The sequence below is a fragment of the Pectinophora gossypiella genome, chromosome 25, assembly GCF_024362695.1.
Source record: "Pectinophora gossypiella chromosome 25, ilPecGoss1.1, whole genome shotgun sequence".
Taxonomy (NCBI): domain Eukaryota; kingdom Metazoa; phylum Arthropoda; class Insecta; order Lepidoptera; family Gelechiidae; genus Pectinophora; species Pectinophora gossypiella.
The window spans coordinates 47,916-74,492 of NC_065428.1; the positions used below are offsets into that span (position 1 = coordinate 47,916).

The following is a 26,577-nucleotide window of genomic DNA, read 5'->3' on the forward strand; positions in this document are numbered from 1 at the left end:
GTTTTATTTCGACATACTAGCAATATAAATGCCTCTTCCGGGCATGACTGTCAACAGTCCAACGAAGAGAGTATAGTGCGTCGTAATTTAAGTTTCACATAAGACCTTTGATCAAACAATCGACCCAATATAAAAGCCATAAAAGAACGCAATTAGTACGAATAATTATACTATTTGTGAAAGCACCTACTTAACATGGCGACGATCGCAGTGGGACAGTGACCGAAGCTTCCGAGTATACAAGTTCGCATGACTCTTGAAAAACTATATTACTAATGACTTATATTAAATTACGTTTGTTTCCTTTAATATTTTTATTTTTTACGTATTATTCGCGTTTAGTTGTAGGGTAGATAGTGCTTCTATACTCTTAATAGATGTACTGTACACCACTGATATAATGTACCTACAAAACTAATTATAATTGAGCTGATAACTAGATACATGTACACGTGTGTACGAGATTGAGGGCTGCGTGTCGGATGCGTGTAATGCGTGTAACGCGTGCAATGCGTGTCGGATGCGTGCGGCGTATATAGGCGGCGGCGGCGCGGCGGCCGCAGACATGTCGCTGCTGCGCGGGCTGCTGCTGGCCTTGGTGAGCACGTGCCTAGCTTAAGCGGACATCCCATTAGTCACGCCCCGCTCCCGGGTTGGGGTGGCCCGAGCTACAAGTCAACAATTAGAACCGTATTTATATAATATTTATATGATATTTTTTACGAAGGAAGCCATAAACACGCGCTGGTTCGAAGTCATCTTGAGTTCGCGTCCGTAATTTGGAATCCAGTATATGCCGTTCACTCGCAACGACTTGAGTCTATACAACGCGCATTTACTAGAAGTCTAGCCTTTACCACCCAAGGGATTTCTCACAGGTGTCCATATAAACAGCGCATGCAATTCTTCGGAATGACATCATTGTACAATCGCCGTAAAGTGCATGATGCAGTTTTTCTTCATAGGTCTGTGAATGGAGTTATTAGATGTGAACCACTTCTCTCTCGTCTTAGATTGTCAGTGCCCAGAACATTACCTAGAAAGCCCATCAGCAAAACATTTTGTCCCCTTGCTAACAGAACCAATGTCGGTAGTCATACAGCGTTGAGTCGCATCTGCGTGACTCATAATGAACTAAGTGCCGCAATGCCTGATCTAGACCTATTTTTCAATTCTCTCAGGCAGTATAAGGATAAAATTTATAAATATTTATGTCCTCCAGCATAATATATATTTTACTTTTTTATGTATTTTTTTAATTATCTGTTTTTTAAATTTTATTATTCAGTTATCTAATAAACGATTATGTTGTCCTACTTTGCAAATGTTGTGTGCACCTATAATTGGCTTATGTAACAGTCTAATTCCTGATGTAACTTTTATTTTATTTAATGTTTTATTATATAAGCTGTTGGTGTACCTTTTTTATAAATAAATAAATAAATAAATAACACCCTTTTCGTAAATTAATCTCGGCTATTTTGTGGGTTTCTTTACGATGTTTCTCTTCACCGTAAAGTACGCGAAAAATATGGATAAGTATATGAATTTTATAGTCTTCTTCTTCTATCATGTGGGTTGTGAGGTGGAGAACCAACCTCCTCCACCCTGGTGTCAGGGTTAATTTTATAGTGGAGTATCTGAGATTGTAATCCTAATGGTTAACTATAATGACGTAAGTCGTGCGTCCTGTAACGTGCGGGTGCTGCGCAGGGTGAATGTGTGCTGCTGTCGTTGGCGCAGGGCGGGCAGTTCGTGCCGATGCGGCCCCCGCCCGCCGGCCCGCTGCAGTGGGCGCCGCCCGGGGCCGGGGGCGGCGCTGGGGGCGGGGGCTCCTCGCGCTGGGCGTCGTCGGGGCTGTCGGGCGCAGCCGGGTCGTCGGGGTTGTCGGGCGTGGCCATACAGTCGCCCGCCGCGCTCGCCGAGCTGCTCACCGTACTGAATGAACGCGTGAGTTCTATACAACAACTACCTACTTATATTACTAGTCCTATACAGGTCTTCTTAAAGTTTATTCCAGGAACTGCTTAAGTAAGTTGAACGTATTCCCAGGTCTAGCTTTTAATTACAGGCTAAAGTAGTGACAACTACGTAATTATATCTGCCGTTCCTGCTGAAGCATTCATTGACGACGTTATGCTTTTGAATTTTATTTTCATACATTTTCTTTCCAAAATTTTCATTTTAATGCTTCGAGAAGATATCTCATTGGACTAGCTTATCGTCTACTGTATCGTGATGTGGCAGGAGGAGCGCCGCGTGGAGGGGGCGAGTGCGCGGCCGGAGAGCGGCGAGCTGCAGCTGCTGGTGCCCGTCGTCATGGTGACGGGGGAGGACGGGGCGGCCGGGGCGGGCGGGGGCGGGGCGCTCAGTGGACCCGGCGGACCCGGGCCCAGTGGACCCAAAGGACTCAGTGGGTTCAGTCCGTTAAACGCGCTCAGCGGGCTCGTGGGCCTCGCGGGCGACGACGACGACGACTCGAACTCCGGCGAGGTGTTTTTTTTAATTATACGTAAAAAATGCAGGAAAATGCAAGGGGAGGCCTTTGCCAAGCAGTGGGATCTAGCTAGAGGAGTAAATTCACACAGAAGGTATTCTATTTTATTTATAATTACGACTGCTGAAGCAGTTATTCGGCAAGTGTGCACCCGTTATGTTACTCTACGTCTCTCCATATCCGTTCCCCTTACGTCTTACGAAGTGAAATGGGTTCGTAACTCGAGGGTAGCGACGGTCGTATGGGCCGGGGCGGCGTGTGGCTTGTGTTGGTAGTGCTAGCGTGTGGTGTCCACCAGAACCCCGGCGCCGGCCCCGCGGGCGCGGCCGCGGCGGCGGCGCTGCTGCCGCGGCTGCTGGCGGCGCTGTCGCCGCCGCCGGCGCCGCCGCGCCTCGTGCACACGCACTCGCCCGACACCTGCCCCACCTGCCAGCTGCTGCACGCCATGCAGGTAACTACTGTCCATCGCACCGCCTTATAAAAATATATTTATTCTTCAAAACTGGCTTATATAGCTAACTATAGAAGCGCTAACGCTGTTTGAGCGTCCCAAAATAAATTACGTATTATGTAACTGGCTGTAAAACTATTACCACATCGGAAGCTGTACCGCCGAGAGAAAGACGTCGCCAGACAACCTTCTAGCAGAGGGCCCTACTCCTCCTGTTTCGTGTTTCCCTTTCTTTCTCTTTTTTCTTCCTTTTCAATTCATTCTTAATTTTCGCATAACTTCCATGATACTACATGCGCTACTTAAAGGACCGGGCGGCATTGGGGGCGCTGGGCGCCATGGACCGTGACCAGCGGGGCAAACGCGGCTGGCGAGATCCGTACAGCTGGCGAGACCTCCGCGACCCGCGGGATTCGCGAGACCCGCGGGACCCACGCGACTGGCGAGACCCACGAGACTCGCGAGAGCCGCGTGACTCGCAGCCAGTCTGCATCGTGCAGGTCAACAGGCGCAGCGGGGACCCGCCCGCACCGTACGTATATATCTATTTATGTAAACATATATAAACTCGGGTACATAGGCGTCGAGGGTGGCCCTGAAAGAGACAGCGTGATGACTTTGCCTAGTAGAGAGATCTTGTAAGCTAGACGAGGTTACATACAAAACCCGTCTATTTCACACGGAGTTAAACGATGTTACTACTTTAATTAAGATAGGAAAGAATAATTATGCTTGTGGCATATTGCAGGGACCAATCGGATAAATTGAACGGATCGAAGTAAGTATTAGAACGCGTACCGGGCCGCCGGAGGCCCGCGTTGCTGTGTGGGGAATGAACGTTGTAAATTGTACAATTTTGCACAAAATAGATAACATAGTGGTATATGTGATCAGTATTGCCAATCTACTTCGGTCACGGTGATAAATGGAAGTAAAATTAATTTCTCGCTCACGTCTATGTGGTCGTATTTATTAATTGTGAATTAAAAATCAATGGTACCCCACGTGCCCTGGGCCTCGAATAGTTTAAAGACGGCCCTGGATTTAATTTGTGTCACACATGGCTTAAGGTAGTTACTACGTCATTTGTGTTGTGTTACAGGGACGTCCTGCCGCAGTAGACACCCAGCGACACAGTGTCCTACGATTGTTTACATCTGATTATGACATTATTCAATAAAAACATTTTAAGTACATCATATTATTACATGTTTCATTTGCCACGCATAAACAATGTGACCTGTTTACCTCTACAAATAAATAAATGCAATCATTCCAATAAAAATGAGAATGGTACTCACAGGATTTTTGTAGCTGTTATCTTTTGACTCCAGAGTACACTGGAAGCTGCACTTGTCAATAGATTGTAGACAAAATTAGACTCTTGTCACATTTATGTTGTAAAGATAGGCGCGCGATGTCGGCGCCTCGGTGAGACGGTTGCACTTTTATTATGGATGGGGGTAGAGGGACTTTTTGGAACCACTGAAGTTTTTGGCTCAAATTCTTAGTCGGTTTCCTAATAGTCACTTTGAAAAGAAAAAAAAACTACTTACTTACAGAAATTAAACATTTATTTAACTATACTACCTGAGTACTAAGCACAGTATAACACTCAACTGTAACATGGCACTAATCAGTAAAGGATCCTTAAATATAAGAGAGTCACAGTTGCAGAATACAGACTGAATGAACTAAGACGCCTAACACAGGTACGGACCGTTGGTAGAGAACTAAGCTCTGGTTAATTGTGAAGATCATCGTAATGATCGCCAGACTCCGGCAAAAGCCACACAACGGCAAAGAAGAAGAATGTCTGGGCCTCAGGAAAGAAAAGGAAAAATAGTGTTGTGGTCGTCACTCGCAGCCGAGCACAGACTTCTGGCAGCAGTTGCAGCAGATGGGCAGCAGGAAGCGCGGCGGCTTGGTCACGATAAACGCCCGCCCGGGCTTCAGCTCGTACTCGGGCTTGTACGTGTGGCCGCGGCTGTTGTACTTGGGGCCCTCCGGGTTGAGCACGTACCGCGAGCATATGCGACCCTGGCACCACACAATACACACGGCGATAAGGAACATTTCGCATCGTTTGCTTGGTACGTGACAGTCTTATTAATAAATCGTTAATTCCAAAGATAATCTGCATTTAGTCAGTCTAATCAAACCCGTAAGTACCGAGGCAAACGATGGAATCGGATGGATGATAACTTAGATAGTGTCAGATGGCAGATAATTAAAGCACGCCACCAGCCACGAGGTCAGACGCGTCGCCGTCGAGTTGTTATTGTACCTATGGCAACGAGTGGAACTACAGTTCGACTGTCTTGCCTCGACTTCAGAGTTTAGATTCTAATATTGTATTAAGAAAATATTGTCTTGCTTTTTATAAGTTGGATTTTGAAGTAGATTTATAACTTTTTAGATTACTTACGTTTTATGTGGTTTGTCCGCGGCGTACTCAGAGTTGGGAGGTTGTACACTTGGAAGGTTGGGATTGTTGAAATACTGTGCGGGGGCGAGACAAGTGAGAGTGAGGCTGACCTTCTCTCGCATGTTGTTGATAGCGGAGCCGCGCGCCGGCGCCAGGTCCAGCTGCTTGCCGTCCAGCTTGTGGTGGGGGCGCCACTTGAACGGCGCGCCGCCGCCCGTGACGCCGGTGTCGCCACCCTTGTCCGCGCCGAAGCCCACGTCGTCCGAGGACGACACGTCGCTGCTATCGCGCGCCCGCACCCCCCGCAGCCCGTCCATTATGGCCGCCCCCACCCCCCCGTTCACCCCTCCTTTGACCCGCTCGCCCGCGATGCGCAGGGACGGCGCCTGCGTCGCGGTCGCCTGCTGCGCGCGCTTGTTTAGTATGAACTGCTTCAACAACTCGCGGTTCTTGTTGATGAACACCACGAACCTGCAGGTTAATATGGGGGGTGGATGACCGGCTTCAGAGCGTTTACAACGTAATGGGGAGACATTTTCTGTAGCGACTCGGCAGAAATAGTAGGAAAAGGATCAATCTTAAAAAGATTAAATGATGCGACGGTAAAGTCGAACCTCTCGAGCTTATTTTTCTTGTCAGCGGCACCGGTGGTAGTGGCGGTTTGGGCGAGGCCCGCGGGGTCGGCGGGCGGCCCCTGGCGGCCCACGGGCCGGCCGGGCGGCGGCGCGGCGTGCGCACGAGGCAGCGCGGGGCGGCGGCCGCGCGGCCGCGGCGACGGCTGGATGGGCTGCAGCTGGAAGGACGCCGGCGACGCGTCGGCCCCCCCCCCCCCCCCCCCCCCCGCCCCCGCCCCCTCCAGCTCCGCGGGGCGCCGCGCGTGTCTCCGCACCGCGCTCGTCACCGCCGCCACCTTAAATAAGAATAAAAGTTGCTCTAAAAGTTAAATTAACAAGATGTTTTTTACAACATCGCTTCTGCAGTAAGTATAAAATCATTTTTGAACTGAAAACTTTGACACACCTACTTATTTTAATGTTTATACGATTTTTCATGCTTACGTGTGTTAAAATGATTGGTATACAGGGAGCGACGGAAAAATCGACTTGATATGAACTCAGAATGGATTGAATCATCCCTCAAAGTTATCGTTATGATGTCACTAACACCCTGTATATGTCGTCCCAAATCTTAAAATTGATCATTTGGTAAATAATCAATTATAAGATCTAATATCATATTATTATTAAGTACTATATTTATTTATTTATTTATCGTACCTATATATCATTGTAACAACATCCTATTGTGCCTATTGTTTTATAAAATATATTCTATTCACCTGCATCCGCACGTCTGCCTCCGCCGGTAAGTCCACGATCCCCACCGCGTCCAAGTCTTCTGCCAGCTTATCTAAGTCCGAGGCCCTCATGACCGGGCCGGGCAAGCTCGCTGGCGGTGCCGCAGCTCTCAGCTGCTTGGCTTGGTTTCTGCCTGGCTTTACGGGTGGTTGTCTAGATTTAGGTGCTACTATTGGCACCGCCGCCGTCGCTTGCTCTTGCATCGTAGGTGCCACCGCTGCCGGCCTCGCCCCCGGCAGTACCGGGCCCGGCCAGGCAGGCGGTGCACCTGCTCTCATCTGAGCGCCCCCCGGCTGGTTGGTCCCCGGTGGCCGTGCAGGCGGTGTCGCGGGCCCCCCCGTCCGCCTGTGTACCAGCTCGTAGTCCTCGTTGTCCTGCCGCAGGTTGTCCTTGATCTCCCGCAGCAGCAGGTTGCGCCCGCCCCGCCCCGCTCCCCGCATCTGCCCCGCCCCCGCCTCCGCCGCGGCCGCGCACACCGCCAGCAGCGCCACCAACATTGGCTCACGATGTGCTCAACGCTATAAACTCTTATCGAGGGTAAATTGTGCAATTCTTTCTTGTGGCAATCCTATTGAGGATTACTCTGGTAGGTTCGTGACTTCTTCCAGTTTTATATGTAGGTAAGTACTTACTTATTTCTATTATATTTCACGATAATTCGAGTAGATGTAAACCAATTCGATAATAAAATAAAGTAATTCCCATAAAAAATTTAAAGGTAAGTAGCATTTTATGACACTGAAGGTGGAAAGAAAATCACAAACAGGAAATGCTGAACATAATGTGTCCATGCCAGCTCAAGCACAAAACGAGTGTTCTGTTCTATCACCCACCACAGTTTTCAGCTTGACCGTAGCATACTAGCTTGTCCAATGCTCACTGTGTATAATAAACATAGAAAAGGACCAAGAATGCGTTCTTGTGCAAGCCCAACCTTTACATAAAAGTAGGAGACATTTTACATTTATTAAGTACTTACTTACTTCTTATATTATTTTATCTAAGTAAATCAAGTGAACAGTTCAACCTGTAATCAAACTCTTTAGACATGTAACAAAATAATAATAAATAAGTAAACAGAACTAGTGAATTCCCACGCGTGAGTGTCGTGTAGCGGGCGCGGTCACTCGCAGCCGAGCGCGGATTTGGCGCAGCAGTTGCAGCAGGCGGGCAGCAGCAGGCGCGGCGCGCGTGTCAGCTCGAAGTGCATCTCTTCGGTGGAGACGAACTCCTTCCAGTAGATGCGTCCAGCCTTGTTGTACTTCGGGCCCTCCGGCTGCAGGATGTGACGCAAGCACAGCCGGCCCTGACGACAAACATTCATCGTCTACCTATTGGTAGGTTCGCATTTGACCACAATCTTAACTGATAGTAGTAAGAATATATGTCACGTTCATGCTCACGTTCAAAATTGTAATGATATGGAACCACAGACTACAACGATTTGTTCGCTTTGAAGCTCACCTTATTTAACCGCATTTCGTGAATTTTCATATCGGTAGCGGGCGCCATGTCGAGCTGGTTAGCGTCGTAAATGTTGTGCGCGCGCAGCTGCGGCGCTGTGTCGTCATCCTCCGGGAGCGACGGGTCTTCGCTACGGCGGTACTGCTTGCTGGCCCCCGGCCTCAGCACCCCCGCGGCCGCCCCCGTCTCACCACCCCCCCTCGGTGCCCCCAGCAGCTTCTGCTTGGTCTGAGTCAATAGCTTCAGGAGGTCGCGGTTTTTCCTGATGAAGTTCATTAACCTACAACATGCGGGGTAACGTCATTGATATTGTCCTTTACCTTATGCATGTTCATTTAAAGATATTATATAGGCTCATCTTTAGGTATACGCCTGGTTGACATACAAATAATCCTAGAAAGATAGAGTTCTGAAATGTTGGGTTTTTGTCAAATTGTTGGAGGCAAGTGTGTAAGATCTTCTACGTGCAAACCTTTCTAGCTTGTCTTTATTGATGGCGATGTTGTTGTGGGCCGTCGTGTTGTGTTGGGCCGAGGGTGGCGGAGGGGCAGGCCTGCGAGCACCGTCCCTGTGTGGGCGCGGAGGGCGGTGGTTGCGGCGCGGGAAAGGATCTATGAGCTGAAACTGGTAGTCTTCGTCGTGATATATCTTTGGCATCAGCGCTGCCAGCTCCGGCGGCAACAGGGGCGTGTTCACAGTCACCAGCGCCACCTCCAAAGAAAATGAACACATTTTTAAATAAAATTAACATATTTAAGTTTTATTTGTGTTTTGATTCTTACCTCCAGCCCGCCCGGTACCGCTGCCGGGCTTAACCCGAACATCAACTCGTGCACTTTGTTGGAAGCTTCCACGGGAGTGACCGACGTCTGCGAGACCCTTACGGCCGGAGCGTGTGCTTCCGATAGCGCCTGTGGCGGTACCACTGGCGACTGCATGGCATTCGGCTCTTGTGTCGCAGGTTGCTTTGCTGGCGCTTGCTGTCCCTCCACTAGCGTCCCTGTGGTTATATTATGCGCCGACGCCGCCGTCGCACACACTACCAGCAAGGTGGCCAACATTGTAGAGACTTGCGCTATAAACTGGCCTTATCAGTTGAAGATGTTGAAATGTGATTTCTAAGTTCAAATCAAATTCTAAAGTCCATAAGTACTGTAAGGATTTAGAATAAAAACACTGGCAAAATGTTTCGTACTCTATTGTCGTATCTCTTGTTTGACTTGTTGTTTACGATATCTGAAGAAAACAAAACATCATAAGCGTACCTATATTTTACGGCTAAATTTATTCGAAAATACAAAGGACAAACATTCTTATGGAACTGCATTAGGACTACAATTAGACCATGTTGAGGAGGTCATCGCCGAGTAGGTCTGCGAGGCGCCGCGTGTCGAGGGGGGCGTCGGGGTCGACCAGCGGCTCGCCGGAGGTCTGGGCGTCATTGGTCAGCATGCCGGGAGGCAGCGGGGGGAGTTGGAGTTCAGGGGTGATGTCGGGCATGTCGGGGGGGACTAAGGGCGTGTCGGGGTGGAGCCCGCCGGGGAGGAGCGGGTCGTCGTCGGAGGAGTCGTGCTCGGACACAGTGGGCACGGGCGCGCGGTGGCGGCGCTCGGCGGGGCCATCCGCCACCGCCATATACTGGCGTCGGTCAGGTGGTAGACGGAACTCCGGGAAGGGTCCGTCGCCCAGCTTGAGGATGGAGACACCGTCTGCGCGCTCCTCCTGCAGGAACCGCCGCGTGTCGTCGCCAGCTCCCGAGCGCCGCCCGGACCGTGACTTGCCGGGGACCTGAAGCAACATAATCGTATAAACACCACTTTCAAGGCATTTTCAGTGCACCAGAAGTCACTCGTCATTTCACGTTCGGTGCTCTGAAATTTGCCATTTGGACATTTTTATTCCCATACAAGTCCGACATTGCAAGTGTTACACGCACCTCGAGAATCTTGTATCGTGGTGAGGTGCGATGATATTCGTCGCCATAGTCGATGAGTCCTGTGTGTTGCTCGACACTGTTGGCGTGATCTTGACCCTGAACAGCTTGAACGCCGTGGTCGTCGTGGTCGCCGTGATCTTCCTGGTGATCATTATCGTGGTCAATGTGATTGTCCTCTGGACCATGTTCCATTCGCCGATAATCTCGTTGATTGTGAGGTTTTATATCACGATGTTTGCGATCTTTGTGTCTACTGTTTCGGCCGTCGAAGGTGTTGACGAAGGTAGGGTCGACAACGTTGGTGTCGGCGAAATGCGTGTCGTCAGCGTAGTAGAAGAGGTCGCGCTGCTGGACGGGCGGGTCGCGGTCGGGGGAGGGGCGGCGGGCGCGGTGCGGCCGCTCGGCGGACGAATGCCCGCCGGCGTCTTCCACGCGGTCGTCGTCGTCGCCGCCGTGACTGCCGCTCTGACGCGGTGACAGCGGCGCGTGCTGCTGCGCGGGTCCTCGTGGGTAGATCTCTTTCGGCGCGAACTCTGATCGGTGGTCGAATTCTTCAGGCTCAGGGATGAGGTCCGAGTCGCGGTCCTGGTGTGGCCGGGGACGAGTGGGGCGGCGACTACGCTCGCGGCGGCGCGACGGCTGCGCGTAGTCCACGTTGAGCGGCGCGAGTGTCACCTAATCATAAAATAATTCGTTTATTATTTGACTGTGGTCCTGCGCGTCACCAGCTTGATTCTAAAACGGGGAGCGCCGCCGGTTCGAACTCAGGTACTTACCGGACTTGCACCAATGAGTTCTTAATTTCCACTAACACAATTGCCTCGACCATTATAGACGTCGATACGGCTCACCACCTACCACGCAGCGCGTCCATGTAACAGAAAGCTCAGTGTAACCTCTAACTAGTAGGTACAATTGGGAATCTACGTGGTTCTGAGCTTATGTTATGTTTTCGCAATCTGTACGTGAGCACTCTCAGGGGCTTTTGGCGGTTCAATAATAAATCCTGGCCCTATGTTTAAGTCCCATGTAATAGCAACCAGGTGATATCATTTGTCTACGAGGTCGTTCATATTGACCTCACAATCCACATGAGAGAAGAATTATATTATTTGTGAGATGTATTGTTTGTTACTTCGGAGCTGTCGGAGCCCTCCATGTAGTCGTAGTTGTCCTGCATCAGCTGCCGCCGCAGCGTCTCCACCAGCTCGTGCGACGACCGCGCCGCTGACAATAAACATATACTTATTTATTATAAAAGGACAGTGGCCCCGATTCCTGCAGACACCGCCTAATTTTATTTTAAGTTATATCCGTCATTTTCATATCCGTCGAAAAGGAAAGGGACGGATGATTCACAGCTCTTAATTTTAGGAAGAATGAGTAAATGAACGAATAACCCGGGCGAATCAAACGGTACGTCGCTGGTATGCAATCCGTTTGACGTGCTGTCTACTTAACTGTGTCGGATTATTGACGGATGTAAAATTTTTAGACGGTTAGTTTAGATTTGTGCTTAAAATTGACGTGTGTTCCATAAATTTTATGCTTGTCGATTACCCGTCCCTTTCCTTTTCGGCGGATAAGAAAATGACAGATATAACTTAAAATAAAATTAGATGGTATTTACAGGAATTAGCACCAGTGTGTGGCTAAACTTACAGAAAATACATACATAATATAAATAGCCAGGTACGTCAACAATCGATCAACCGGAGGGGTTATGGAGCAATTGGAGCATACGCCACCACGCCGCGCCGTAGCTCCAACAGCCTCGGTTGTCTAGTGGTTAGCGCGTTGGGCTCACGAATTTATATTTGTGACTTTTAACGAATTTTAATTACGAGATATATAGCTACAACGAGTAGCTGCGACATTGTACAATAGTCTTATATGTACTTAACTCATTTCACTGACTTTGTATACGATTATGGATGCGGAGATAGAACGGTTTTGATTTTCATATTTCAAAAGCATACCTGGCTATTGATGACTTATGGCTCTGTCCATCCCGAAAGGGATACGGGAGTGAATAATGAATATAACGAGCTCACCTACCTACTGACGGTAACGATAGAGACAGCGGTAACATCGTTAGAAGCAGCAGTAGCAGCGCCATGTTGTGTACTGGGGTCGCGGGGGTCCCGGGGTCAAGCGGGGGGCCGCGGGGGCCACGCGAGCGTCGGGGCCACGTGTCAAAGCGACAATAGTCCCGCGTCAGCGCAAAACCGTTACTGAACGCAATAAGCAATTTATTCAAACTATTCGCGTATTATCGCGACATAAAACTCGAACGTTCCTCATTCCTGCGGCGAATGTTTTATGTCTTTGTAATTTAATACGGAACATTGTTTATTCGACAATGTATCGAGAGTGTTACAGTATACATTTATGAAACAAATAAAAGAGAAGGTGCAGGTCGTGGGGCATCAGCAGGTCGAGGATTTGACAGAGAGAAATACCTATAATGTTATAGGTAAGTGCGAAAGAATGTTCGCTTTCAATACAAATCAACGTGTAATGAATGTTGGATATGAGGTATATATTGTCAGGAGGTTAATGCCGGGCAGCAGCGGTATCAGTACTGGTTGGAGGCCGAGGAAATGGATTCTGGTAGGGCTCTAGCTAAAACATTATCGATTGAGAAATACGCCAGCGCGATTGGGGCAACCACCGTTCTACACGCCCTATGGAGTAGAGTAATGGCAATTACTCCACCGACAAGAGCGCAGCTCTTAAATAAAGAGAGAGATTGTCAGGGGTACTTACAGAAAACGACAGGTTGCTTTCAGTGACATGAAAAAAGTGCCACGTCGCGGACAACAAGTTCACCTATCTCAGATGTATGTGGCACCTCGCGCTCCGTCGCAGCGCTGATTTGATTAAAAACATCGTTAGCATAGACTTTAACTAATGAATATTGAAGCTACCTACAGTACGTACTGCTTTTATTTTAGCCTAATTGCATTGAAGTGTAGCCTCGCTACAACTCAAGCTATTTGGAAATTCCGAGCTCTAAGAGCAGTTTCTATATAATTCTATTGAAGCGCTTCGTAGTAACAGCTTCATTGCCAACGATTTTAAGGACTACTTCTTATACTGAATTGAACAGTGTTGTTTTAATGCAAATTTTCCTAACGGTCTCTGTGGACCAGTTGTAGAGGGCTGGGCTCACGATCCGGAGGTCCCGAGTTCGGATCCCGGTAGGGGTATAACACAAAAATCACTTTGTGATCTCTAGTTTGGACATTATAGGCTGATCACCTGATAGTCCGAAATTAAGATGATCCGTGCTTCGGAAGGCAAGTCATTGGTCCCGGCTACTACTTACTGATAAAATTACATGAATCATGTCAGGGGCCTTTGGTGGTTCAATAGTAACCCCGACACTAGGGTTGATGTGGTAATCTATCTCCCAACCAACACGATAGAAGAAGAAGAATGTAAATTTTCTTTCGATGGCATACACTACTTGGCCGTGTCATTACTTGGCCCCAAGGGGATGGAGGAAGTAGGGACATTTTTTGTCTAGCATTCACTTTGGTACCTAACCTGTGACTAGACGTATATTGGGTATATTGCATCCATAGACAGCAGCACTAGCTGGGGTTGCTGGGCTTACCCGCCACCACAGATCATATAATACTAACGTCCAGACATTTTCTGGTTCTTCTATCCCAGGCGTATGTCATTATTTGGAATCCCATTTTTAACGATGTGGTCAAAAAGACGTTTCAAAAGAAAATATTTAAGTATCATAAATTCTTGCATATTAAGCAAACAAATAACAGCACTTTTTCACATTAGTAGAAAAACACGAACTAAGTTTGCCTGTGAGACCTTGTGGCGGTGTACAGGTCACACTTGGCCGCTAACGACGCCACTCGGCGTCACACAACTTCCAACTATTTCCTTCTGCTCCGACGCGTTTAGTAAATTATTATAAACATACTTACTGCAAGTCCCCCTCCCACGTGGGCCCCATCGCACCGCGACAAACTTAACGCACGCCTCTCGTTATATTCGATAAGTTCCACACCCATACAGCTAACGGGGCGTTTGAATTATAACTTGTGAAGAAATCCGCGATAGCCCTGTACGGAGGGCGCGTGACTTTCACCGTAGTGTCACGGGTTTGAGTCCCGGCTCGGGATCTAAACCACTGAATTCGATCTTATTGAGTTTGAATTAATGTTTGGATCGTAGATAATTTATCTAAAAAAAAAATTGATAAAAAAAAATTTGATTTGATTTGATCTCACGCGTTCAGCTATATCACGTGATTTCCAGGATTTGTGCTCGGTTGCCTAATTGCAATAGGCTCGCCATTATATCAACATAAACATAGGGGTGGTTCGAATCCCGGTGGGGACAAATCACAAAAATCACTTTGTGATCCCTAGTTTGGTTAGGACATTACAGGCTGATCACCTGATTGTCCGAAAGTAAGATGATCCGTGTTTCGGAAGGCACGTTAAGCCGTTGGTCCCGGTTACTACTTACTGATGTAAGTAAGTAGTCGTTCCATGAGTCATGTCAGGGGCCTATGGCGGCTCAGTAGTAACCCTGACACCAGGGTTGATGGGGTCGGTAATCCACCTCACAATGCACACGATAGAAGAAGAATATATTTAAGTAATATACACCTCTCGGTGGCGCAGCGGTTAACGCGCTCGGTCTGCGATTGTTGAAGTTAAGCAACTTTCGCAAAGGCCGGTCATAGGATGGGTGACCATAAAAAAAAGTTTTCATCTCGAGCTCCTCCGTGCTTCGGAAGGCACGTTAAGCCGTTGGTCCCGGCTGCATTAGCAGTCGTTAATAACCATCAATCCGCACTGGGTCCGCGTGATGGTTTAAGGCCCGATCTCCCTATCCATCCGTGGAAGGAAGGCCCGTGCCCCAGCAGTGGGGACGTTAATGGGCTGATAATGATGACACCTCTACCTACCCCTTCGGGGACACAGGCGTGATGCCATATTATGTGATGTGAAGGAAACGAGTCGTTGAATGTTTCTTATTTCATACCCCTCTTGTACTATCACGAGATGTATGGGTCCTCGTATACAGCATGTTCTATACACATTCCCGCACGGTCGCCGCGCGCCGCGCGTTTACGAGTATATTGCATTCTCCATAGGTATATACATGACACGTGTACTCTGATAAACCTATCATACCTTGCATACACACATAAACAGGCAATATACATCGCACTGCCGGGCACAGACCACCCCTCAAACAACCGGAGGGGAGCATACTCCACCACACTGCTCTACTGTTTATTACAAGTAAGTAAAATATTTATTTTTCATAAAAATACAGAAAATATTGGTACTTAAGTACAATAAAAACCCCACAAAACCAAGTCTGTGGGAGTTGAGTTCGCTACAATAAACATCATGTTGGTAATGATAATGGTACTACATCAACCACAGACTCCAACCAACATGCATCAAATATGTGCATTGAATTATATAATAATCTGCCAAATGAATTGAAAATACTAACTGGAAACAAGTTCAAGAATAACTTAACGAAATGGCTTATGGACAAATGTTACTATAATTTGAAGGAATATTTTGAACATAAAAATAAATAAATTTTGTAATTTTTTAATAATAAGTATATTTTCAATAATTTTCTTTCAATGTACCACTTCTTTTTTTTTTTATGTATATTTGTACGCCTGCATGCAGGCCGAACACATCACAACATTGTTATTTAAATTATTTTACCACCTTTATTGTATCTATGTGTTCTCGCAAATAAATTGATTTGATTTGATAAACAATTTCTATTCTATTCTATTTAGAGGTGTGTGGGGTAGTGGTAGCAGAGTTTCCAAACCGCCCGACAAGTGGGGAGCGTCTTGGTTACAAGATTTAGAATATTTCAACGGTTGGGACCCACGACTATATCCTAATTGGGGTAGTCAGAGGGACATCCATCGCGAGATGAACTTGATGATTATGATGTTTATTTTAACTATTATTATTAAATTTTTATTATTTTTTGTATTGCACCATCCCGCGCTCCAATGCATAAACTTCTTTCACCCTGAGGTTGCCTGGCAGAAATTGCTGTTTAGCAATAAGGCCGCCTATTGTGTAGCTGATGAATATGAAGTGGACTGTATAACTAAATGAAACGAAGGAATAACAAATACTTAGCTTTGAGAGATATTTTCACCAAAGTCACCAAAAAGCACAACGACACAAGAAGAAAACAAAAGTTACTGAGATTGTAAATGGATTGTAACTGACGATTCTTTTTAAGCTGATGGCCTTGTCGCCAAAGCTAAATAAATTAAAAAAAAGAAGAAAACAAAACCAACATACAAAACGTCAAAAAACAAGAAATATAAAAAACATATAAAAAGATTATAAAACCTGCGAAGAGTTCGCAACACTTATGTTTTTGTGCAATAAAGAACTATTTATGAACTAAGTACCCACACATCACCGAGCTTTCTGCTAGACCACCGTGATGAGCGGTAAGAAGAGATTTTTGTACGGAGTGTCTGGTGTGCCGAAACACAGCAAGCGGCCCTCCCCGCCCCCCGCTCGTGGCTTGCACCGCCCCGTGTTGATGTGGTTCCGCGAACTATTAGTTGTTGCTTTGCGTGAGCACCTCCATACGTCGTTATAGCGCGATGAATTCCAGCAACCACGTGACTGCAAATGGCTCCAATCAACAACAAATGGCTCGCAATATAAATCATTGCTGACATGTTGCGATTGGCTTATAACGCTAGGTATTGTCTTCACCATCAGTAGAAGGGAGGTTTGTATTCATTAAGCGAGTCAGTTCAAAGTTATTTTCTTAAATTGGATTAATTTAGGAAAATGCTGGAATGTTATATTCAAAATAAACAAGACTAAGTCCAGTGAGCAGAGAAACATCATCATCATCATCAATTTAAGAGCCATGCTCTTGTCGGTGCAGCATTTTCCATGCTACTTTGCAGAGAAACATACAACGACACAATTTGTAATATTAAAGCAAAAAAACCTGGCACACTGCAGATTATTTCAGCTTCACGTTTTGGTCGTCGGGTCGATACGATTTTCATCATTTTTATGTAAAGTGATGGTGGATTTTTTAAGTGACTATTTCGCTTATCCAAGAGGGAAACTTTTCATCTAAAATCTCGATCTCTATCTTGTTTGCATTGCGCACTTACTTTTACATGCGCAAATGACAAATTGCATTATTGCTTTTTACCGACTTCAAAAAAGGAGGAGGTTCTCAATTCGACCGTATATTTTTTTTTTTTTTTTTTTTTTTTTTTTTTTTTATGTTTGTTCGGGCATATCTTCGTCGTATATGAACCGATTTTGATAATTCTTTTTTTGTTTGAAAGGAGATATACCCAAGGGGGTCCCATGTCAAGGAAGTCAGGATCTGATGATGGAAGACCAGAGAAATCGAGGGGAATTTTCAAAAATCGTAGGAGCGACTAGTGCGTTTGTAAAGTCATATTAATCGGATCGATCTTTAGGCTTCGGGAAAACTTCCCGACCTTCGAAAACTGGTCAGCATCAGGGAGACACCCTATGGCCTGGCAAAACTATACAACCTGGAGCAATTTTTCTTTCACGAAACGTATTTAAATCTTGATCAAATTCAATCGCCGGTGCAAAAAAACAAAATGGCGGAAAAACAAGATGGCCGCCATACAAAATTTTGTCGATTTTGGAAGAAGCCCCTTTGGGTAAAAATAATGTATGGGGCGCTTACTCAAAACGTCATGTAGAGTACGGAAATACTTTCTGGTCACCAAAAATTGCTCCGCATCAGAGAAATACTCTACGGCCTGGCAAAACTATCGCACGTGAAGCAATATTTCTTTCAGAGCACTTATTTAAATCTTGGTCAAATTCCATAGCGTGTGAAAAAAAAAATGGCGGAAAAACAAGATGGCCGCCATACAAAATTTTGTTTTTCCAGAAAATGTCTTGGGGGTAAAAATGATGTATAGGGGTGTGATCGGAACGTCATCTTTGAAAACTGCTCCCAATCAGGGAGACATTCTACGGCCTGGCAAACCTATTGCACCTGGATTTTGTTTGTTTCCACGACACCCATTTAAATCATGGTCAAATTCTGTCGCCGGTGAAAAAAAACAAAATGGCGGAAAAACAAGATGGCCGCCATACGAAGAGGGACAGTTTCGAATAAACAGGACACGCGAGCTGCTTTAGCAGCGAGCGAACCACGCGAAATCTACTGTATCTATATGTGTGCGTGAGTGTGTATGATAGCAGCTTCCACTGACAACCACATGTGTGTGTATGTGTGTGTGTGTGTGTGTGTGTGTGTGTGTGTGTGTGTGTGTGTGTGTGTGTGTGTGTGTGTGCGCGTGTGTGAGTGTGTGTGTAAAAATGTTCATCAATAATAATTGTGATCACTACTAATCATGTATTAATATATATCAATATAAATCAGAAAATTTGTCTGTCTCTGCATCCTTGCTCGGTCTAACCATCACTTAAAATCGTAAAATAAAATAAAATTTTTAACAAAAAAAAACCGACTTCAAACGCAAAACTAAAAAGCAATAAATAAATTTACTTCGCACAAAGTAATTAGTACGTATTTTCAATTAGTTAATTAATTTTATAAATCTGAAGTCGGTGCCAAGTAAATGCTACAACAACCCTACTACAATATCAAATTACTATGTACACACAATATTGTTTAATACCTATATCAAAGCAATTACAAAACAATGTCAAACAAAAAATTACAAAACAATCAGTATTGAAAAATATATGAATCGGTACTTCGTTGTAGCATTTCCTTGGCACCGGCTTCAGATTTATAAAATTAATTAACTAATTGAAAATACGTACTAATTACTTTGTGCGAAGTAAATTTATTTATTGCTTTTTAGTTTTGCGTTTGAAGTCGGTTTTTTTTTGTTAAAAATTTTTTTAGAAATACATTCATATTCACGGGCGAAATCATAGAACGGATCTGACATAACACATGTTAGATACCTCGCCAACAAACGTAACACTTTTGCGAGTTACGATTCTAAGACAATGTATGTACGTTACCTCTGTAACAATGTAGATGATATACTGTTTTATACATTTTTTGAAGTCGACTCGGAATTGCCAAGATCGAATGAGGGATCTCGGAGCACCGCAGGAGGAGGCGGAGGAGAACCGCATCGCTCAGCACATTCGTCATCAATTCGTCACCGACCCCCCGGAGACTTCACATTCCGACGATTTTTCCTCCGACATACAATCAGAGATTTACTAGCTGTATATGTCACCGTAAAATTGTAAATAACGTTAGATTATAATCTATCGATTTGAATCTCGCGAGATTGTGAACTGTCGAATAATTATGAATCGTATCATATTGCTTACAATTTAACGTATTATTTTTCGGTAGATTATAATTTATCGAAGTGAAACCGTCAAATTGTGATACGAAACGCACCTCGCGTGCTATACCATAGAGTTACAAAACTATTAGAGTGAGCATAATGTTAATTTGGGATTCTCTTAAAATGCATAAATGTTTTTGTCATAATTTTAATTATCATAATCCTTTTTGCATAACGTTTTTTAGCATAATAGTTTTACTTTCCCATAATAACATCTAGGAATACTGGTTTGTTAGGTATAACTTATTTTTGGGATTAATAAATAGATATCCATAATTCTTTTTTAGAATAATAGTGTTTTGTCATAATTTTTATAAGGCATAACAGTAGGTTAGGGTGCGGCGGGGGTGGCCCTTGGGCCACCCCTATGCCGCCAGCATGTTTATCTTACACACGAAAAGTATACTGAATGATACGTTTCAGATTTTTTAATTTTGATACATTTTTTCTTATCATGTGATGTCAGAATTATTGATTACTTACTAAATAATTAATAAATACGTACTTGATTTCACAATCTTGAAGAGCATTTATTTTATTTGACTGACACCTGTGTTTTATTCCTAACTCTATGGACACAGAACGGTCTACTGTAAGGCCGACCAATCAGGGACAGCCGTCGGACAGTTGACAATTTGACAATTGTAAGATTGTGATTTAACAGTTTTACTTCGATAGATTATAATCTGACGAATAATAATACGTTAAATTGTAAGCAGTATATTACGTTTCACAATTTTTCGACAGTTCACAATCTCGCGAGATAGATTATAATCTAACGATATTTACAATTTTACGGTGACATATATATCACAAAGGAACATATGGCGTTGTTGAGTCACTTAATGAGCTTATCGGACAAATATGGCGTGTAAAAATATATACACTAGTTGTACAAAAACAAACAATAAAAAGATAAATAACAAAAAACATGTACTTAGTGCTTACACTAAAATTCACAAAATGTTAAAAGGTAAACTTTAGAAAAATCTAAACAATAATAATTTTCATTTCAATGATTGTCGAATTTGATTTCAAATTCATGTTTGTATCATAAATGATTATCACGTGCTCAGCGGTGAAGGAAAACATCGTGTGGAACCCCACAGTCCCGAGAAATGCATTTTCGGAGGTATGTGACCTAACCTGTATAGGGCTGGTTTTCCCTTCGCTTCGCTTCGGTTAGAAGGTCAGACAGGCAGTCGCTTCTGTAAAAAACATTACCTGTCAAATCTTCAGGTTAGGTAAGCGGACCCTGTGAAAAACGGGATAATGCTACGGACATGATGAATAATAATTTTCATTTGTCGGCGATGCGACTTATTGCTTTTTTCTTTTACATTTTTTTGCTTCACTTACATACCTGTGTATCTATGTTGACGCTAATCGTGAAGAACTGTAATTGGCTTTGTGTTGTTAGTTTTTTTATTAGTCAGTAAGTTAAAAGCTGTTGATCTCCGGGTATTAAATGAATAAATAAATAAATAGAAAAACAACCAGTATCATTATAACTCCTTTCATTCATTCTTCTCCAAAACGCTGAGCACTCTCGTCATATGTACACTTCACCGCCTAACACAATACATAAGTAAGATCACGTCTATAAGCCCCATACAGGTAGGCAGATATCACGGAATTCAACTTGCTACACACACTAAAATGTTTTCGTTCACGGTTGGTTTTCAAAAACCAAAATTTTTACGGAGTGATCAATCCATCATGGCTGGAGGGACGCAATTCCTTGAATAAATGAATTATTCTAATGGTATCGACAGGTATACATATGATATTTCTATTGTTATTATTTTATTTTTTGTTGTAGTTTAGCTTTTAACTTTATGTTGTAATTTTTCGACCGACAAATCCGACCCGAAATATGACCGTTTTTGTTGGTTTTTGTAAACCGACAGAGGGATTGTGTCCTCTAACATGATGGACTAATGTTATGGGCGATAGGCTGATCCCTTATCACCATAAGGTTCATCATATCCATCTTTGGAATTCGTATCAACAGTGGCTGCAAGTTGTCTTTGATTACTTGTGGCTCTGCCCACCCCATTAGGGATTACGGGCGTGAGTTTATGTATGTATGTTGTAATTTTTCGTGTACTTACTATTTTTTTTGTTTTTTATAGAATTCAAATTCAAAAATATTATATATTCAGTAGTATATTCAGTAATATAATATATATTCAGTAGGTAACATAGTTACACTTTGAATTGTCAATTTTTACATAACGAACGTCTCATCCGTCTAAAACTACTGCAGCTTCTCACAACCTGTATAGCCGGGGAAAAGGAGCTGCAAGAAAAACCTCGGCACAGGGACTTAGACGTTCTTTAAAAAAAACATAAAATATTGTCATACAATAGAGTAATTAAGCTGCCTAATATCAGTTCTCATACAGTTAATCATTCCTAGGCATTTATATCTTCTAAGTAATCACTAACTTTATAATAACCTTTTTTGTATAAATAAACAACGTGGAACACGTGTCTGTGAACGTATTGTTCCTTGCGTGTGTGTGACGATATGCCGATAGGCTGTCAGGCCGACGTGTGTGTGTGTGTGTGTGTCAGTCAGCCTGTCAGGCCGACTAGTCGACACGACTATCCTTTCAGACTGCGAGTGTGATCTCGCGGGAACCACTGATACATTAGCCAGCCACATCTACTCTCGAACATCCCTATTATATTACCACATACTCAATTTTATTAGTGTATTCGTATATTTTGATTTCGTTAGAACGTCCTCCTGACTGACAACGTTTTGTCCGAAAGTAAAAGTAAGTGAGAGTAGGGTAAGTAGTGTAGGAAGTGAGTGATCCGTGCTTCGGAAGGTACGTTGAGCAGTCCGTCTCAGCTACTGTTTACTGAAGCAATTATGTAAGTAGTCGTTACAATATCAAAGGGCTTTTGGCAATTCAACAGGTACCCTGACTAAGGACTCTCTGCCTACCCTTTTGGGGATATGTATAATTTTGAAAGTGATAAATATTAAAGTGAATTGTGTATTAATAAAACGATTGAATAAGTGACATCTACATGGTGACGTCGAGTAATATCGTTATCATGTGAAATTCGCCGCACCTGTAGATACATTATTAACTACCGCGACATAAAATTGACAATTACTTCCAAATGAAGCACTAACCATAAAATACTAACACGAACACTAACCTAGACGTACGACCACACACATAAGTGCGTAAATAGATACTACTTACAGATTATTAATAATTCGTGGACTAACTTTTTACATAATAGAACTATGAAGAAAAGAATATCAATTTAGAAAATGAAACATAAATCGCTTAAAATTGCCGTTCAAAAAAAAAGCTATTAAAGAAATAACGCATTATTTAGTGAACGATAGATGAGATGCTTGTTTAGGAACGCAATCACTCGCCTCGTTTTATTCAGTGGAGAGCGCCGCGTGTTTATGTAAGTACTGGTGATTATTTGAGTGCATCCCCCCTCCATTGACAACCCCCCCCCCCCCCGTGTCTGTGACGTGAGATTTCCCCGTGACGTCACAGACACGCCAGCCCCCGGGAAGCACGGGGACAATCGACCAACGGCGACAATGACATCTTTCTAATTATATTTCAAAGCATTCGCTTATTAAAATAACTACAATAATTTTGTACATACTTATATCTTTAGACATACAATTTTGATAGCTAGGTAGTACATGAATTTTCCGGCAAGTGTGGTGACGTTTGAGCGGCCTATTAACATAATAATAATAATCGTTTATCGCAAAAAAGATAGCTAAGAGTAGAAATCTTGTTCGAGCCGTACGTCCCACCAGGAGATAATGGGATTAAAAGAAGAAGAAGAGTAGTTCATAATTCAGAATGGACACTATCTTTTATCTTCGTTTTATCATTTCTTACGCCCGGAAAGAAGCAGCTTATCAAGTTCTATGTTTTTATGTGCTCTTAGTCATCATAGAGACAATAATTATAGACACAGAATAATCTTCAGAATTAAACCTGAAGAAGCCATTCTGGTGGACTTAGTGGTTACAATTCTTGACAACTGTACAGTACCATCGTTCCAATGTCGCTCACTTTAAACGATACGGTGATATTATGCGAAGGATTCGCCAATTTATGTTTTGCTTCTGATTTATTGATTCGCCAATCTACTTGAGTTGTTTTAGCAGATTGCCTAAGGTGGGTCGGACGTAACAATTTAAATTATCAAATTGAAATTACTTATTTATTTTATCGATTTATTTCTAAAACGCTTGACTTGCGTTTAATTGATTATTGTATAACAATCTTAATACTGCCTGATCTTACATCTTGTACTTTGAGAAAATATTTACGACGTTATATGTCTAAAATCGAAATCTCTAGAAGTCTGATGAATGTAGTTTTCTACAATTTTGGAAGGGGAAATTCCCCTAACGAGGCCACATCTTTGTATTTTCTGTGCGAACCCTGGTCTCGTATTTAGTTGTAAAATAGAGACCTTAAATGGTAAAAAAATGCGAATTGAAATGAGAAGTTCTAAATAGGCACTTCCTTTGCTCTACCGTAATAGGGCTGATGACGACGGGAACACCATAAACAGTGCCTGATACACGAGGGCGTGTCCCAGCAAAGATAAGACTCGCTCTTTGCAAAGTGTTACAACACTCCAAAAGTATACTTCAAGCGGAGGTATTCCTCGCGATGATCTTTGTTGTTGTTGTCATTGCTTACCAGAGGTTCTCGCGGCGCGATGCGAGCCTCCGCTTTAAGCACGGCCTTGTGCAACTTTGAGTCCGGATGCTCTGTCACCGTTGGTGTCATGATCTTCTCAGGTTGTGGCGAAGTTCCTGAGTCTGACTGTTCCCATTTCTCCTCGCTGTGTTCACTCACCACCTCCATCCCGTCCACTACCTTGAACCCTTTGAATGTCCTCGATGGCCTGTCTTCAGGATCATCTCGCCTTTTCAACGTGAATCGAGATTTTTTCGTTCGTTCTTTAGATTCTTTTCCACTTAGTTCATCTGGTAACGCTAAAACACAGAAGGAAAATTTGGCTTTTCTGTAAATCTATCATTGTTAATTTGTAGACATCGGACTATATGCGCTATCAAGTAATGCAATTATTGGTCAAATCTTTGCATATCTATGCATTATAATGACATGTAATCCAATGTCTATTCATTTAATTTTGACAGGAGTTTGGTTACAAAGTCAAAATACTTACTGTTCATGCGAAAGGTCATTCGAGTGGCGGTGGTGGTAGAGCGTGTCGTGGGGACGTAGCGGTAGGCGTGGTACTGAGGAGGCGGCGCGGGCGCCGGGTCCGGGTGGTATGGATTGTATACGAGCTTTACATGCTTGTGTAGTGAGACATGCTTCAAGAGCTCGTCACGCGGGCTGTTCTGATCGACAGGTTGACTTCCACTAACACGAGGCTCAAACTGATCTTGTTTGAACGGCTTTTGCTCCGATGGAAATGGATTATCATTAATACCATGGTGGCCCTGGTTTTGGTTAGGTAGACGCGGATAGCTGGTGTCACTATTTTGATTTGTAGGATTTTGGATATGTGGCTCGATATTGTCATTTGATGGAGAAAGGTTTCGATTTATGTTGCTGGAAGGAGTATTTTGGATAGAGCCGTCGTGAATGGGACTTAGATAAGCATTAGTTTGGCTTGGAAACTCGCTATTCTCCTTGAAAAGGGAAACCTTATCGTTCGGAGACTGGTCAGGACCTTGGTAAAGTGGAACCTCGCGAGTTTGACTGGTATTCGTGTGGTGATTGTGAATAGGCTTGACATTAGAATAGTCGTGAGTACGGTTCACGTCAAAAGCACGGAACTGGTATCCAGAACTAGGTTTCAACGGTTGAAGATACTGGTTAAACAGTTCAGTTAATTTCGGATTGCTTTCGGGACTATTCTGGGTAGGAAGATCCTTCTTGCAGTTGTTGGCAGAGTTTTGGATAGCAGTCTGGCTGTTCTGATGTCCAGAAGCTATAATCAGGATTGGGTCTTGTCGTTTAATGAACGAGTCACGGTGCTGATTAGGCTTTGAAGAAAATGGACTGTGTTTAGAAGTTACACCGTTATGAAAACTAGGATCAATACTCAGAAAAGGGTCAGTTGAAGTACTGGTATGTTTCGACGGTTTGATAGGATCAAAAGAGCGGTCCAGAGAATCTGTAGGAAGCTTCATTTTATGTGGAATACGTTTCTTGCGTGGAGTATGTTTCTGATAGACGGGCGCGTACTGGACGCGCGGGTGCAGACGTGGCGGTGGGAGAAGTTCTCTGGAGCTGGTATGGAGTTCTGCAGAGATCGCCGAGTGGTCCTCGATCTGAGTGATGTCATCCATAGGGTGGTGCTCGTCGCTGGTAGAACCAGACACGCTGGCAGGCGTCGTCTTGTCGTCATAGTCCATGTTGTCTGCCATCAGCTGGCTTCGCAGACTTTCCAACATCTTTTTGTCTGCAGAATTCACTGAAAATTTTTATAGAATTGTTATTACTGGCCTGTATTATTATCGTTGCTGAGCAAAGGCTATCTGTGCATCTTTAACGGCCTTCGGCCAGTTGGCACAAATCTGTTAAGCAGGCATCAAGACAGTCTCACCATCTTTTTCGTAAAATCTTTGAGACTCGTCTTACATGACGCACTGCTCTATTTAAGATAAGCGGTTGGGTAGATATAGGCTAAGTAAAGAAGCTGGTACCTCTCCGTAGCAGCACCATGTCTTCATGCGTGTGTATGAGGAGTAGCGACACACAGAACATCATCGCAGCCAGTCCCATGGCACCGCGACATCACAACGACAATAACACACGGCTTATGAGCAGTGGTGTGCTGTTGCAATTATCGATACTACCATATATATATTCATATTCATTTATTCCTTGTAACAACTTAACATTGTGTTACCTATTGATATTTTGAATAGAATCGATTAACGGCTTCTGTGGTCTAGAGTGTTGGGCTCACAGTGCAAAAGGCCCTGGCATTGAATCCCCGTGAAGAATGTCAAACAAAATATCACTTTGTGAGATTGTTCCTAG

General features: G+C 44.1%; 4 protein-coding genes across 5 annotated transcripts; 1 reads left to right on the forward strand and 3 right to left on the reverse strand.

Moving 5' to 3' along the window:
* Positions 1 to 520: 520 nt before the first annotated feature.
* Positions 521 to 4,101, forward strand: LOC126377984 (uncharacterized PE-PGRS family protein PE_PGRS54-like). Its single transcript, XM_050026003.1, has 6 exons — positions 521 to 598; positions 1,714 to 1,950; positions 2,248 to 2,493; positions 2,796 to 2,948; positions 3,257 to 3,480; positions 4,051 to 4,101. Exons 1-6 carry the CDS (start codon positions 521 to 523, stop codon positions 4,067 to 4,069), a joined length of 957 nt encoding a protein of 318 aa, XP_049881960.1. The 3' UTR covers positions 4,070 to 4,101.
* Positions 4,102 to 7,805: 3,704 nt separating this feature from the next.
* On the reverse strand, positions 7,806 to 9,364 carry LOC126377985 (uncharacterized). Its single transcript, XM_050026004.1, has 4 exons — positions 8,981 to 9,364; positions 8,671 to 8,909; positions 8,199 to 8,478; positions 7,806 to 8,040 (listed from the first exon to the last, which is right to left on the reverse strand). Exons 1-4 carry the CDS (start codon positions 9,257 to 9,259, stop codon positions 7,858 to 7,860), a joined length of 981 nt encoding a protein of 326 aa, XP_049881961.1. The 5' UTR covers positions 9,260 to 9,364; the 3' UTR covers positions 7,806 to 7,857.
* An 87-nt stretch (positions 9,365 to 9,451) lies between these two features.
* LOC126378255 (uncharacterized) lies at positions 9,452 to 12,361 on the reverse strand. Of its 2 annotated transcripts, none has more exons than XM_050026456.1 (4): positions 12,193 to 12,361; positions 11,270 to 11,361; positions 10,135 to 10,809; positions 9,452 to 9,986 (listed from the first exon to the last, which is right to left on the reverse strand). In XM_050026456.1, the coding sequence occupies exons 1-4, from the start codon at positions 12,251 to 12,253 to the stop codon at positions 9,537 to 9,539; spliced, it is 1,278 nt and encodes a 425-aa protein (XP_049882413.1). In that variant the 5' UTR covers positions 12,254 to 12,361; the 3' UTR covers positions 9,452 to 9,536. The 2 variants fall into 2 exon arrangements, with proteins under 2 accessions (XP_049882413.1, XP_049882414.1); XM_050026457.1 differs by having other exon boundaries at positions 12,189 to 12,282.
* An 11,480-nt stretch (positions 12,362 to 23,841) lies between these two features.
* LOC126378256 (uncharacterized) lies at positions 23,842 to 26,300 on the reverse strand. Its single transcript, XM_050026458.1, has 3 exons — positions 26,238 to 26,300; positions 24,746 to 26,005; positions 23,842 to 24,551 (listed from the first exon to the last, which is right to left on the reverse strand). The coding sequence occupies exons 1-3, from the start codon at positions 26,296 to 26,298 to the stop codon at positions 24,178 to 24,180; spliced, it is 1,695 nt and encodes a 564-aa protein (XP_049882415.1). The 5' UTR covers positions 26,299 to 26,300; the 3' UTR covers positions 23,842 to 24,177.
* Positions 26,301 to 26,577: the final 277 nt, after the last annotated feature.

Bases quoted from the DNA above. Each gene is read 5' to 3' on its own strand.
- LOC126378256 (XM_050026458.1), bottom strand. From the start codon at position 26,298: ATGTTCTGTGTGTCGCTACTCCTCATACACACGCATGAAGACATGGTG. The intron at 26,006-26,237 runs GTACCAGCTTCT...AAAAATTTTCAG, and splicing joins CATGGTGCTGCTACGGAGAG to TGAATTCTGCAGACAAAAAG. The intron at 24,552-24,745 runs GTAAGTATTTTG...TCTGTGTTTTAG, and splicing joins AATGACCTTTCGCATGAACA to CGTTACCAGATGAACTAAGT.
- LOC126377984 (XM_050026003.1), top strand. From the start codon at position 521: ATGCGTGCGGCGTATATAGGCGGCGGCGGCGCGGCGGCCGCAGACATG. The intron at 1,951-2,247 runs GTGAGTTCTATA...GTGATGTGGCAG, and splicing joins TCACCGTACTGAATGAACGC to GAGGAGCGCCGCGTGGAGGG. The intron at 2,949-3,256 runs GTAACTACTGTC...CGCTACTTAAAG, and splicing joins AGCTGCTGCACGCCATGCAG to GACCGGGCGGCATTGGGGGC.
- LOC126378255 (XM_050026456.1), bottom strand. From the start codon at position 12,253: ATGGCGCTGCTACTGCTGCTTCTAACGATGTTACCGCTGTCTCTATCG. The intron at 10,810-11,269 runs GTAACAAACAAT...TTTTATGATTAG, and splicing joins AGGGCTCCGACAGCTCCGAA to GTGACACTCGCGCCGCTCAA. The intron at 9,987-10,134 runs GTGCGTGTAACA...ATGTTGCTTCAG, and splicing joins CACGATACAAGATTCTCGAG to GTCCCCGGCAAGTCACGGTC.
- LOC126377985 (XM_050026004.1), bottom strand. From the start codon at position 9,259: ATGTTGGCCACCTTGCTGGTAGTGTGTGCGACGGCGGCGTCGGCGCAT. The intron at 8,479-8,670 runs GTTTGCACGTAG...CGCATGTTGTAG, and splicing joins AATAAAGACAAGCTAGAAAG to GTTAATGAACTTCATCAGGA. The intron at 8,041-8,198 runs GTGAGCTTCAAA...GTTTGTCGTCAG, and splicing joins ACGAAATGCGGTTAAATAAG to GGCCGGCTGTGCTTGCGTCA.